This window comes from Macrobrachium rosenbergii, chromosome 55 (genome assembly GCF_040412425.1).
Source record: "Macrobrachium rosenbergii isolate ZJJX-2024 chromosome 55, ASM4041242v1, whole genome shotgun sequence".
In the NCBI taxonomy this organism is placed as follows: domain Eukaryota; kingdom Metazoa; phylum Arthropoda; class Malacostraca; order Decapoda; family Palaemonidae; genus Macrobrachium; species Macrobrachium rosenbergii.
The window spans coordinates 36,079,589-36,093,877 of record NC_089795.1 but is presented as its reverse complement, the minus strand read 5'-3'; the positions used below and the strand labels follow the sequence as shown (position 1 = coordinate 36,093,877).

At 39.4% G+C, this 14,289-nt stretch overlaps 2 protein-coding genes across 16 annotated transcripts in view; one reads left to right on the top strand and one right to left on the bottom strand.

Annotated features, from left to right (window-relative positions):
* The window catches only part of sip3 (septin interacting protein 3), a 315,555-nt gene that overhangs the window by 216,223 nt on the left and 85,043 nt on the right, over nt 1–14,289 (bottom strand). The window lies entirely within an intron of this gene.
* LOC136835965 (myosin heavy chain, muscle-like) overlaps nt 1–14,289 on the top strand; it is a 42,612-nt gene that overhangs the window by 6,858 nt on the left and 21,465 nt on the right. For 8 of the 13 annotated variants that reach the window (XM_067099881.1, XM_067099886.1, XM_067099891.1 and 5 more), the window contains exons 3-10: nt 709–736; nt 2,211–2,313; nt 4,085–4,174; nt 4,476–4,638; nt 5,651–5,754; nt 8,240–8,377; nt 8,814–9,083; nt 12,490–12,660. In XM_067099881.1, the coding sequence (XP_066955982.1) occupies nt 709–736; nt 2,211–2,313; nt 4,085–4,174; nt 4,476–4,638; nt 5,651–5,754; nt 8,240–8,377; nt 8,814–9,083; nt 12,490–12,660 (1,067 nt within the window). Of the gene's footprint in view, nt 1–708; nt 737–2,210; nt 2,314–4,084; nt 4,175–4,475; nt 4,639–5,650; nt 5,755–8,239; nt 8,378–8,813; nt 9,084–11,710; nt 11,882–12,489; nt 12,661–13,749; nt 13,921–14,289 lie in introns of all 13 variants that reach the window. The other 5 variants (XM_067099892.1, XM_067099888.1, XM_067099894.1 and 2 more) reach the window with 2 other exon arrangements.

The window sequence follows — 14,289 nt, the reverse complement described above, 5'->3', positions numbered from 1 at the left end:
AAGGAATCTCAGACTGACAGTAGCCACGACCACCTTTATTAATGATATCTGTGACACTTGTAGCCGCTCATCAACTTCACTTCTATTATTTGACATTCTGGGCAGAACTTATGGTATACATGTAAAAAAATCTGTCAACGGTATTCTTTTGTAGTTACAGGAATTATCAAGAATGATTATGACTTTTAACAAAACTTAATCTGATATTTACCATCTTTCCTGACGCAAATCTGACCAGCTACAATAACAAAACTGATTGCTATCAGGTCTACAACACTGGGTTCCTCCCTACGCAGACCTATTGAGTGATAGTGTTTCTTTAGCTATATGCACTCATACACATTTCTAGTTGTCATTCTTGATTATAAATTCTCTTTTGTCTTTGTCGAAACAATTCCGATAATTACCATCTTTGCTAATAAAAGTACAACATGGGCATTTTTCCTGATGCAAATCTAACAGTTGCTATCTTTACTTATAAAAATCTCACAGCTGCCATAATGACTCGTGCATATCTGAGGTCTGTCATCTTTGTTAATGCAGATTTGATAGCTGCCTTATTTGCTGAGGCAGCTCTGACACTTGACATCGTTGCTGACGCAAATCTGACAGTTAGGATCTTCCTGATGCAAATGCGATGGCTGCCATTTGTGCTGATATAACTCTGGTAATCACCACCTTTGCTGAAGCATTTTGTTTCCTTTGCAGATCACGAGAACCAGTCTATGCTTATCACGTAAGTACAGATTCTTATAACGTATGAGATAATGATTAAAAAAAGTTGATAATCTTCATTTAGGTAAAAAAAAAAAAAAAAGTTATCTGATTTTTGCCTGTTAAAATGTTCTCCCAGTTTCTAAATATTTTCAAATGGTTTAACATCTGAGTGATGAAATTTGGTTAACTGTTCATGTACTTAAACAAGTCAACACTTACACTAAATGTGATGTGATATTTGTTCAGTATTTGTGAAGTTCCAACTGATAGTTTGTCTATAGAATACCGTCCATTGCCTTTTATGTTTACCTGGAAAATGAGGACACATTCCAGAGCCAAATCTTCGGGGACTGGAATTTTAAAGGACTGATTCCAAACGCCCTGATTCTTTTCCCAGTTTATATTTGTGAAAGGTCTTAAGGTTCGCCTTACATTACAGAAGTCAAGTTAGAAGCATTTGTTCAACTGAAACTTGAGAGTGTCTGATGAGCCTTTAAGAATGTCATGTGACCAGGTGAAATAATAACACTCATGAAATTCTTACATAACTGATAAAAGAGTTTTAAGGCCAAACCCAAATCAAGAACAAGACCGGTACTTTTGGAAACTACATGATTGCCGATATGACCACACACCTCTCGACTGGGTTTTCGGCTGAGTGACGTCTAAGCAGGAGATCTCTTGTCGATTGGTGACACATATCTGAATCGAGGGTCTTTCCAAAGGTACCGTGTCACAGAATGAATGTGGTTCTCGCAGGACCAGAACCTACATCTTTCTACCTTCCCACTCAGCAGCTTTTTCATCTTTTCCCTAAACTCGATGGTACCGAAAGTGTTTCCGTATGTCCCTGTCTCATGTCCATTTTGCTTTCCCTGACTCAACTGAAAATTAGGGGTGAATCTGGTGCCGGCAAGACTGAGAACACCAAGAAAGTGATCCAGTATTTTGCCAACATCGCTAGGAAAACAGACCTTTTCAGCAAGAAGGAAAAGCAAGAAATCAAGTTCTCCTCAGGCGTAAGTCAACAGCCAGAGCCAGATTACTGAAAGGCAGAAGTAACACCCATTCACTTCCTATCTATTGCATCGCTTAGACTGAGAAGCACGCATTAGATATCCCGAAAGGCTGTTGTAATTCTGAAAGCATCGGCAACGCTGCTGCGCCCTTGTAATGCTGCTTATTGTAAATGCATTTGGCAAACGTTGAAAAAAAAATTGCCTTTGACTTCTCGGGGAGAATCAAAGCCAATCGACTCGCTCGCAATATCAAAAGCTTTGTTACTTATATTCAGGTCTTCTCTGTTGTTGCTTACCTGCCATTCATAGTTCCTCACTTGCCTTTAACCGTGTCCTTCTTCTAATTCCTCTTTATTTGTCTCCCAGAGGACTGTTCATGTTCCCACTGCGCCTGTTGTCGTCTGTTGTCCGTAACTGTGTTTTGGCTCTGTACTTAGCTTTGACTAACTCTTTACCCATTTGTTCCAAACACAGTGGTGAGTCTGGTGCTGGCAAGACTGAGAACACAAAGAAGGTAATTGCTTACTTCGCCAATGTCGGTGCCTCCACCAAGAAGAAGGAAAGCGAAACCAAACAGGTAATGTTCATCACTGAGAAAAAAAGAAGGGGGAGGAGGAGGAGGAGGAGGAGGAGGAGGAGTGGGAGAAAGAATGAAGTTTTCTCGTTTCTACTGACGTCACTGTCTTCGTCAGGTCCGACCATTAACTTCCATCACAATACTGGAAGCTGTCAAAGCCTCTCCATATGACGTGAGGTTGAATAACTTGGTGACGTACTGTCCACAAAATACTGGGTAACATGTAACATTGCGTTCTTTCAGTGTTCACGTATTTTCAGAAAAGAAAAAAATCCACGGAAGGTGCCTGGGTGTGTTGGTTTTTTTCGGCAAGACGAGTGATGGCATTAAATACTTCTGGACAACATGCCATTCCATCATTTTATTTGTAACAGCGCATGTCACCACCATTCCACCTACTTCTCACCAGATGGAACCTCTCCCCCACTACCTAATGACAAAATTTCAGTTTATTCTTAGATCATGTGCGGGATCACCAAAGGAATAACCACTATTCCAATGACTCCAAAATGATATATTGGAGTAAAATATAGACATTCAACTTTCACAAAACTATCTTGTCAAAGGTAGCGGGCGAGGGCCAATAATATTGATTTAGGAATTTTAGGGCATGGAAGAACAAAAACTTTAACTACAAGGGTAATATACACCACTAAACCTTAACAGCATACTGCAAAGCTTTTTCTTTTCTTAAACACTCCATTTGCCTTTAGTACTGATCTAGAATTTTGTTAAATGCAATTCACATTAACAATTTAACTTCAACAGTGACAGGTTTCGAATTTTGTTTCAAGACGCGTATTAAACTCATTTTGAAGTAGTAATTACTTAATTTTGAAAATATTCAAGCAAGAGTTCAACTTTATGATAATACACATTTAATGTTCAGTTAGTCTTGTGATTCTATAAATGTTGTGACATCAAAACTACGCGCTTTAACAACTGACAAGCCGCACAAAGCAAAATCAAGTGCAAAAAAAACTTAAGACAAGCACTGTGTGCCTAAGAGTCTTACTAAATGTCGGGAACATCGGAAATGAAGTACGCATAAATAAGTTCTGTATTCAGTTCCTTCAACGGGAGTTCGCCATAAAGATAAAAATAAATAAATTGAATCCAAAGGCCACACTAACACGGCTCCAACTGACGTTCCACCCGCAATACACACCTTCCCATTATCGTTCTTTCGAGGATGCTTTTATCAACACGTCTGTGATGCAAAGAAGCAGCGGAGGAAAGATATGAATGCTGGTGTGTTATCTGTAAGAACTTCACCGCTCTAACGAAACTTCCCTTTCTGTAACATTCAAAAGTTTTCTCTAGTAAAAGCACCTTTTTTCTACATTACAGGTAAGTAGGAAATTTCAACGCCAATTTTAAGTCCTTTAAGTCCTTTTAGTAGTTTTAAGTCCTTTTAGTATTCATGTTAACGGAAATCACCTTAATGTGAACTTTACAAATTTACCCAGAATTTATAAAAGGTAATTATGCAAAGATGTTTCCCTCACTTGACAAAATCACCAACCATTCAGTCAACTAGTTCCACAGTATATCATAAGCACAGCTTTCTCATTCTTACTGTAATTGGTACAGGATTCTGTAATAGTGCACTGCCATGGCAAATGTAAAAAAACAAAACCTAATTTACCAAAATTTTTATTTGAAGATAATTAATTTGGGGAGTCAAAACCCAAGAAAGAGGGGTGACTAGACATCGAACGTAAGCTAATTTTGCAAAGGTTAATATCCTACTTCATCCGCCTCCTGACAGAACCTGGAAGACCAGATCGTCCAGACCAACCCTGTACTGGAAGCCTTCGGTAACGCCAAGACTGTGCGAAATGACAATTCCTCTCGCTTCGTAAGTATTGCCTTTTAGAAGAAAACCAAGTATGTCATGTTCTTCTAGACAGAGAAGTCAACAAGCATATCATGTTCTGACAAAGAATTCAACACTGTTATGTTCCTCTGACAGATACATAACTGGAAAGGATACATATTTTTATTTATTTTATTCTGTGAAAAGCTTCAAAACTATCAATTCAACTTTCGGAAGATTCACAAGAAAAAATAAACAAGAACAAACATGACTGGAATAAACAAGACACCTGACCAGCACTCTCTTCAAAACACCCAATCTTGACCCTTTTCCTCTATCACAGGGTAAGTTCATTCGTATCCACTTCGGTCCATCTGGCAAGCTGTCTGGTGCTGATATTGAAACCTACCTGCTGGAGAAGGCTCGTGTGATCTCCCAGCAACCTCTCGAGCGATCCTACCATATCTTCTACCAGCTCATGTCAAACCAGGTCAAATCGATCAAACGTAAGTCAATTCGATATTTTTCCCTTTCTAGGTGTTCAATAGGGTCAAAATTTAAGGCTATAACTGATAATATATTAAAGAAAACAAAGACTGTAAAATTAGAAGTAAAGTTTGGCAAACTGTAATTTCCCAGAGAAGAAAACTGCGCATATAATAAGTCAGACTTGATGAATTCATTGATTAACTTCCCTTTTTGCTTTCAAGCAAACATAAAAACTGGGAACCCCCTTTTCTTCTTAGCAACTACAAATAGCTACAATCACCTGTACTCTAATATTTCTCGTCTTCAGTTAAGTTGATGGAAATTCAATACATTTCTTGTTTATGCTGTTCGTATTGTGCAATAACTTTTTTATTTTCTATTATCATATATTATAACAACTCTAGTCGACTTCTGACAATTTTTTTTTTACTTTGTGGTTTTACAGCAATTTCATTTACGGGAATAAGTATTCAGTTTGTATAATAAATAACATCTTGTTATACGGTGTCTTAAACATTTTCGTTGTGTAAATTTTTCACGTGGAAAAACCTCACTACTATACATACAATAGGTCTGTTCTCTTGTACATTCGTTCACGGAAAGTTCGTCACACATTTCAGAAACTTCAGGACAACAGTGCTCACATTTCATTGTTCAGCAATGGTTTCTTATAAATGTTTGTTTTTAATGTTTTAGCAGTGCAAAAAGCAGCTCAGAAAAAGTAGATACACAGTGTCACCACAATTCTTCTTGAGTGTGATTGTGAGAGTGAATGTACAATCGTTCCATAAATCGGGCCTAACGGTCTGCTTCAGATCTTATAAATGGGCATCTGCAATAACTGTGGAATTTTTTGGTATCTGCCGTCTACCAAGGTAGTATCCCTCCCGTTAACGTCCTGTCCAAAACATCTTGCTCGGATTCTTGTCAGTGCTTTTCCCCAGTCAACAAATTCATGTTGAGCCTCTTACCTCTGTTGTCAATCGCCCGTCCAAACTCCTCTCTACAACTGTCACCGCTTCATTCCAGCCTCGTGCTTCCTGTCCGACGACATCCATGATTACCACTTTGTGAGTCAGGGTAAAGTAACAGTGGCCTCCATTGATGATGCTGAAGAAATGCAGTTCACCGATGTAAGTGGATACAAGTGATGCCCCTGGACGTGATAGATGTGAACTCTGACTTTAGAATATTTTTTTGGTATCTTTTCCCCTATATCCATGCTCTAGTACCTGGCATCAACCAAAAGCAACAGTGGGAGAGACCTGACCAGTATATAAAATTTCCGATAATTTTTTCTCTTGAGAGTAATATAGAAACAATTGGCTTCTCTTCTACAGTAAACAACAAAGTAGTTGTATTTTGGTTGATGCTTTGTACTGCAAAAGAATGTTTGTTTCTGAAACGTCAAACCGATCGGCCTTAAATACACAGCCGTGAAGGTCCTTAGAGAATACTGCATCCTTAGATCTCTAATACGTAGCATATGATGTCACATCACGTAGAAGTTAAGAGTTTGCCAGGAAGATTGTCCTTATAACTGGCAGCAGTTTTCCTGCAGCATAAATAGTCTTAGTAATAGTCTTAGTACGAAAAATAGATTAGTTCCTCGACTCTTCCATGACAAACAGAGTCCAAGTTCTCACTAATGAAATTGATTTCTCGAGATGTTTCGTGTTGAGATTTAATATTTTCATTTCTTTATTTTTTATTTCTATTAGGGACGACTTTTCGCGGTGTTGTCCTATGTTTAATTTACGTTACAGTCTCGATTTTCTCCCAATCCTATTTGTTTTTAAACTGACAACCGAATGTCTGTCGAGAAGTAATGGCGCCTCACCTATTCGTTCGCCGTTCCGAGACGCTTTCTTCGCCCGTTGATTTCGGCAGTCTCGTGCGGTGCGTTGCAGCAAGATGGCGCCCATTAGCAATATCCTTTCGGTTTGCAGCGTTCTGCAGGAAAGCTGAAATTCAGTCATTATCTTTACGACGAGCACTTACAAATATGTCCGAAGCGTCACTCGCATCTCTCTCAGAAACCAGCCGAGATAGTAGGGCAGTCGTACACTCACAAGAATCATTTTTCTCTCCATTTACACAATTATTTTCTGTTTTTTTATCACTAGCTACTTGTCTCTTGTCCGACAACATCCACGACTATCACTTCGTCTCACAAGGAAAGGTTACAGTGGCATCTATTGACGACAAGGAGGACATGCAATTCACAGACGTAAGTGGTAACACCAGCCTTGCATCACCCCCGCTACATCTCACGCAAACCCTTACGCCTCAAGAAGGAAAGTGCTATGTACACAAATTACAATTTCTTCCCCATGCCCTGTCGTGTAGCTTAAGCCTTTAAAAGCACTCTTGTGCTAAATGCTTTTTTTTTTCTTGTCATGTAAAGGATTCCAATTCAATGCTTTCGTATCAAAACTTGGTCTTGAAGCTTTCATTGTTGTAAAAGTAAAAGCTTTCGCTAACTAGGTTTCCAGTCATAATCCTGATCGCAAAATTTGATGATGATAAGGGGCTGCTTAACAATCCTGCTTAACTTCGGACAAGCTAATGCTACAGGGGGCAAAAAAAAAAAAAAAAACAGCCCTTATAGAGTGATATTTCAGGGTGGAATTACTGGCACTTACTCTACAGCACAAACATTCAAGATCTATTACACACTGTCACAAAATATTATGCCTACATATTTCTTCTAGGACATTCCTTATTCTGAACTTATTATACAACGCGTCTCATGTCGGAGTGTGTCTATTGCTATTTATTATTTTCCTATGTCACCATCGGATGTAACTTCTCTAATTAGTTAACGGTAAATTTTCACGCGAAAAAAGTAAAAACTTGAAGTCTTCATCATGAGCAAACCTCGATTTTTCAATGGTAAAATGTATCCGAGTATTTTTAAAGCTTAGTTTTTAATTGATAGGCTGCATTTCCGCAATAACCAAAGCGAAGCTTCCACCTGGGTTTGCTTGGCCAGCAGAAGTCATTTTCAGTAGCGCGATCTGGTTCCTCTTCATATGATGATACTCGCCTCGATGAAGAGTATGTCCATTACCTGACATTCTGGGCTCAGAGTAAATCCTCAAAATGTTGTTCTTTTGTAAATCACGCCCAAATTTTAAATCTTTCATCCCCGCACCACACTGGGATAGGTTTCCATTTTCTGCGGCTGCATGCTGCGGATGCAATCCTTTCTGCAATGACCCATGAAAACCATCTTTTTCTAACTTCACTCGGAAGGTAAGTTCCTTAGTAGCTAATGCATCGTCTCTTTCCCCAATTTATATTCTAAAGTTGTTTTTTCAAAGATGTTTCTACTATGATTTCACTGTGAGTCACTTAATTTCGTTCCATCATATTTATCAGAGCAAAATTTGTAAATAATCATTACGCTGGAAACGTGAATTAATTAAATACCTTGACTTTTAGCGTATTTGTTGGAATGTTCCTCTATTAGCCTAAATACTTCATCTTTTTTTAAAGAGTAAATTAAAATGGTACACGACTTTTGTTTTCCAGTCCCGCTGCTTATTTCACTTCCCTTGCAACATCCACAAATACCTCTTGTCATGCTGACCACCCCTATCCTTTTCTGCGCAGGATGCCTTCGATATCCTGGGCTTCAGCAAAACTGAAAAGGAGGACGTCTACAAGGTCACCGCCGCTGTCATGCACTTCGGTGAGATGAAGTTCAAGCAGAGGGGTCGAGAGGAGCAGGCTGAAGCCGACGGCACTGAAGTAAGTACTCCTTTCAACCGCGTGGAAGAGGTCGTCTGGTGCTACAAGTCACAGGCTTTACCTTTGTTACATTAACAGGTTTAGAACATCAGTTTCATGGGTCCTGTCTTATTTGACTTGCGGAGTTCAAAAGACGCGTAACGCCAATACAAATAAAAATGCAGTGTCTACTCACTATATGATCAGTCACGGATTTGTAAGGAAAAATAAGAAAATGCCAAAAACAATACAATAACATATACTGCAGGCAAGTTTTTCTCGTACAACTGTCATTCCGCTCTTCATTTCTAGCTTCCAGCAACACATCACATGGAAACATCAGAATGTTGTACTACTGTAGTTTTAATAATCAACCTAACACACCGATCTAGGCCTCCCGTCTGTCACCCGTTCTTCAGGAGCTCCAAAAACAGTTCTCCCTTCTGTTTCACAACAGGAAGGTGATCGCATTGGCAAGCTGATGGGTATTGACGGCGCCGAACTCTACAAGAATCTGACCAAGCCCAAGATCAAGGTCGGTAACGAATTCGTGACCCAGGGTAGGAACAAGGACCAGGTGACATACTCGGTAGGTGCTCTCTCCAAGGCCCTCTTCGATCGCCTCTTCAAGTGGCTCGTCAAGAAGTGTAACGTCACCCTCGAGACAGGCCAGAAGAGAGTCATGTTCATCGGTGTGCTCGACATTGCCGGCTTCGAAATCTTTGACGTAAGTACCAATATGAGGAAGTCAATTCTCTTACATTCAAAATCACTTCTGTAAAAATTCGTTGATTCAAAGCAAAACTGCTGATTCAAAATTTGTTGATTCAAAGTCACGTGTGAAAAAAAAAACCTTAGCTGATTCTGAACAAAATTTGCAGATTCAAACTGACTTGTGATAAAAAAATTTTGAGTAAAATTCTTAAAAGAAAAATATAGTTGATTCTATGCAAATTTTCAGTCTAGTTCGCCTGTGGAAAAATCTAAGTTGAGTTTCCCAATAACCACTTGTCTCTATATGATGTTCAGCCTAAAATATCATCTCAGTTTCACAGGTATCCACTACTTTCCTTGAAGGACCCTTTTTGTTAGCATACAGCTATTTAGCTTTTTTCTAATTATTCATTTGACGTTACTTTCTTGTCTGTTCTATATTTCAGCTTAATATTAAATTCCTTCAAGAGCAAAACTGATGTTCACTAATGTAAATATAAAAAAGGTATTTTTAAGCTTTCCCTTCCCTCCCAAAAATATGCTGACCGATCCCAATTTCTTAGCGTAAACAGTTGACGGTCTCCCGGCAGTACAGAAAGAACCTGTTGTATGAAGAACACACGTAGATGGTCATCCAGAAGGGTCAAATCAATAGCGTTAGTATGAAGAGACTTGAACTTGTTCGAACTGAAAGAAATGAGAAGGCTTTTGAGAAGGTTATAGTACACCCTACCAAAGGCTATGCACCCCACCCCAGAACTTTGTCACAATCCCTTTCTTTTTTTCTATTAATTGGTTGATCGCCACGACTACAAAGATCGAGTTTGATTTTGTCAGTTCCCAGTTTATATTTTCATTTCGTTATCACTGTTATCTTACAAAATACCACAACCATCCCGAGTCTCGGACTTTATAACAGCCAAGTCTGTGATCGTTTTTTGCAACAGCATCCCTCCCTTTCGTTCCTTACACACAGCAGTGAGACCCCTCCTCTCCGCCGGACCGTTTTTGTTGCCGAGTGACGAAACTACGAAAGGTTACCCCACCTTAAGGCAACAGGATGATCCACCCCAACCCCCTCCCACCCTCTGTTTACCTAGTACCCCGTCCCCCTCCCATTCCTTCTGGTATTAATAATGGTTTTATTGTAAATACTAGCTCAACATTTAATGGTCCGTTATGTACTGTAGTTGTATATTTCACCTCACTATGAATCCCAACAAGAAACAGGGATCTGTCTTGCACACCCGTTCCTCTTAGGCATATTGTACAGTGTGAGTTATTGGCATGGCACTTTCGTCTTAACATGCTTCTGTACGGCCAATCAACTCAGCTCTTTCAAATTCTATCGACCTTTTAAATGTAAATCCGTAGCAAAAAATTGGTAACTCAATTTAAAGACAGAAGCAGCTAAAACGTACAGAAGCACAGGGAAGAGAAAAATGCCAAACTTAAATCCCAGATACATATAATGAAACTCTCTCTGGATCTTCGAGTTTTGATATGTCATGAAACAAATTATGTTTATTTCCAGGAATCCATCTATAAATATCTGTTTGGGTTGTACAGAGTAGTCTAGATCTCCCTTCCACCATACTATTACCTTACATGTATTTTTAAGTACAGTAATTAAATGTCAGATGTCTGTCCCTACATTCTAAAACGATAATTAAAGCATCATGGTTATTACTCCACCACTAAAACACATCCTTTTGCATTTAAATCCGTCTAAACAAGAAGACAATAATCTAAATCTGAGAATTTCACTTTTAAGAACAACTTGATTAATTCAAACGCATTCACATAAAGTTTCGTTAAAACCAATATAACCATAATGCTCATTTACCTCTCCCATATTCAGGACTACCCGTTGTCACTGACCCTACTCCCTGTTGGTGCATGCTACCTGAATGCGTCCGGCTTACAGCGGGTTCACCAGCCTTCCTAAGGGCAAATGAGATCAGTTAGAGATTTACTGTTGCTGGATGAAGTTGGTCTTATGTTACCAAGGCGCTCTTGATAGTACTATAAGCCTTCAGAGAACGAACAATGAAGTAGAAACATCAAACTCTTTTGCAAAAACCAGTAACCCGTTTAAGCCGCACACATAAGGTACGAACTGTCCATTGGAGACATAATCAAGCAGCCAAGAAGAGCAATGAGACAATGCGGCCATCGAAGAAGATATGTCCATGTATTTTCTCCTTTTCTTTTCTAATGTTTTCATTTGCCCGTTTTATGCTGTCCCAACCATTTTTTTTTGTTACAGCCACCTTTTTTCATAAGGAAAAGCTACTATTTTTTTACCATTAAAATTTATTCCACTTTTAAATTATGAATAAGTCGAATATAACTCTACTTCCAAATTCTTTAAGCAAAAACATCTGAAAAACATTCTCAAACTTTTGCTGGATACTTTAGAAAAAAGTTCTAACACTTCCTCCGAAGTTATGTATTAAACTATAGAATTTCAAGCAGGATTTTTGGTACCCCATCCTCCCAAATAAAAAAGAAAAAAGAAAGCAAGAGCCACCTCAGATACACATTCCTCAGAACTTGCAAGTAGCTCAGTCTAGGTGGCAGCATCCTGTTCCGCCTAACTCTGGAATAATCACGAGTATAAATCCTTCCCTCCGGCAGTACAATGGCTTTGAACAGCTTTGCATCAATTTCACCAACGAGAAACTGCAGCAGTTCTTCAACCACCACATGTTCGTCCTCGAGCAAGAGGAGTACAAGCGAGAAGGCATTAATTGGGTTTTCATTGACTTTGGCTTGGACCTCCAGGCTTGCATTGAGCTCATTGAGAAGGTAAACAAAGGCACCTCCCTGAGGACAGTGGTCCGTCACCCGCACCTCCGTTGTGCTCGACGGGGATCCAGCATGAAGGATTTGTCTTACGCATTACAAATTTTTTCCATTCACGAATGACGGTTTGGAAGGTGTTAGTGTAACTTTCTCATCGCCAGTTAAAACTGGTAAAAAAGAAAGCAGTCTCCCTTTATGAGTTCTCCATTCCAAAAGTCATTTCAGAAACCTGGAAGTTTCATTAGTCTACCCTAGTTTCGATAGACACCTTCGATCATGATTGGCCCCAGGACGGCCTGAATCCTTACCAGTTTTCCCCATCAAAATTTTTCACCAGATGTCTCTCTCATCCCATGACGTGTTTTCCCTGAATGGTTTTCTCTCAATCAGATGTTTGAATGTCCGTCTATCTTTCACCTGGAATTATTCTGTGACGATATTTCCCAGGCAATTCTCCCTTACCCTTCACCTTTGGTTTTCAGGAGGATGACCAAGACAAACTCCACTTTTTGTCCATGCATTCTGTTATAACTAGTATGTAATCATGTCTAATCATGTCAAGTGTATATAAGTATTATATATCCTTGTGCGTGCTCTTCACCTCCCTCTAGTTCAATGGCTTCGAGCAACTTTGCATCAATTTCACCAACGAAAAGTTACAACAGTTCTTCAATCACCACATGTTTATCCTGGAGCAAGAAGAGTACAAACGGGAAGGCATTAATTGGGTTTTCATTGACTTTGGCCTGGACCTTCAGGCTTGTATTGAACTCATCGAGAAGGTAACCCTCAGGGACATTCCCTCCTTCCACGGAAAACATAAAAGCACTTTGTGCAGCATGCAATCTGTCCTCTTCAAATTCCCAACATACAGGGAACGGTGTCTGTGAATTTCATAAAATACAGTACAATGACCACCTCATGTATCTAAGACTACAGAGGTTTCCTCCGCAGTAAGATTTTTTTTTTTTTATTTTATCATTTCATGTACGCTGGCGTCTCCATATGAGCCCCGTGAGAACAAAAGGGCTTTGTAGAATCTGTTGTTATTGCATGTCCTTTATCATTTTTAGCCACATACTCTCATTTAAAAAAAGATGAGGCACCATGCTGAAATCTCTCCTTTTTCCTAAGCCACCGCCAACCCTTCTTCCCACCATTTCTCATTCCTAAACCCATCTGATGAAGTCGTATGACTGTTAGACAAGACACCTCTCCCCGCCCCCATGTCTCCCGCTTTGCCTGATGCCTACATCAATCTTTTGTTGCCAAATTCCAGTTTAATGGCTTTGAGCAACTTTGCATCAATTTCACGAACGAAAAGCTGCAGCAATTCTTCAATCACCACATGTTCATTCTGGAACAAGAGGAGTATAAGCGCGAGGGCATTGCCTGGACTTTTATAGATTTTGGTTTGGACCTCCAGGCTTGCATTGAGCTCATTGAGAAGGTAATGCGACACACAGTGCCAATCTGTAATCGTCTCATGTGCCCCATCCCTCAGAGAAAAACCCCACGGGTCCTCTTCTATGACACCAAGGACCTTCTACTACCACAACTACCATTGCATAATCCTTTGTCTAAATATGGTGACTTCCTTTTAAGATCCCTGCACGTTGGTTGGTCAACCGGGTGATTATGGCGCCACGCACTGACTCCATTAATAACGTCTTCCATAACCTGTCATTTGTTTGTCTCTTTATTTTCATTATTTTCGTGAATCTCTGTTCAACATTCTCTGTTTGTCTATTGGTCACAGAACATGCCCTGAGACGGCCAGTGCTTCAGGTGACAAGTCGTTCATCCAAAACACAAACAAAGTTTTGTCTTTCAGTTCTGACGTGTAGCTCCATTCTTTCCTTTTCCCTCAGTTCAACAGTTTTGAACAACTGTGTATCAATTTCACAAACGAGAAACTTCAACAGTTCTTCAACCATCACATGTTTATCCTGGAACAAGAGGAGTACAAGCGGGAGGGAATTGAATGGACCTTTATTGACTTTGGTCTTGACCTCCAAGCTTGTATTGACCTCATAGAGAAGGTAACCTCTGCCAAACAACATTAAGAGGCCATAGTCTGTCGTTTTCGTGTGTGTGTTTGTCTCTCTAAAGTAGCTGATGTAACCCTTCACCTATGTGTTTCAGTGTAACCCTCTTGTATCCGTAAACGTCCATTTAAACTAGAAAGTAAGTTTTCAATGGTCTGCCTTCAACATTCTTACATATAATGTACATAGTGTAACAGTTACTTATTGTATTCATGTATTAATGTAGTGTTATCCAATATGATCTTTAAAAATTATATGCAGACAGTACTTTTCTAAAGTATATCTAAATGATTAGTTACCATTTGTTTATGTGTAATGAACTCTAATAGGAAAATGCCGTTGTGAGTGGTTGGCACCGAGGTA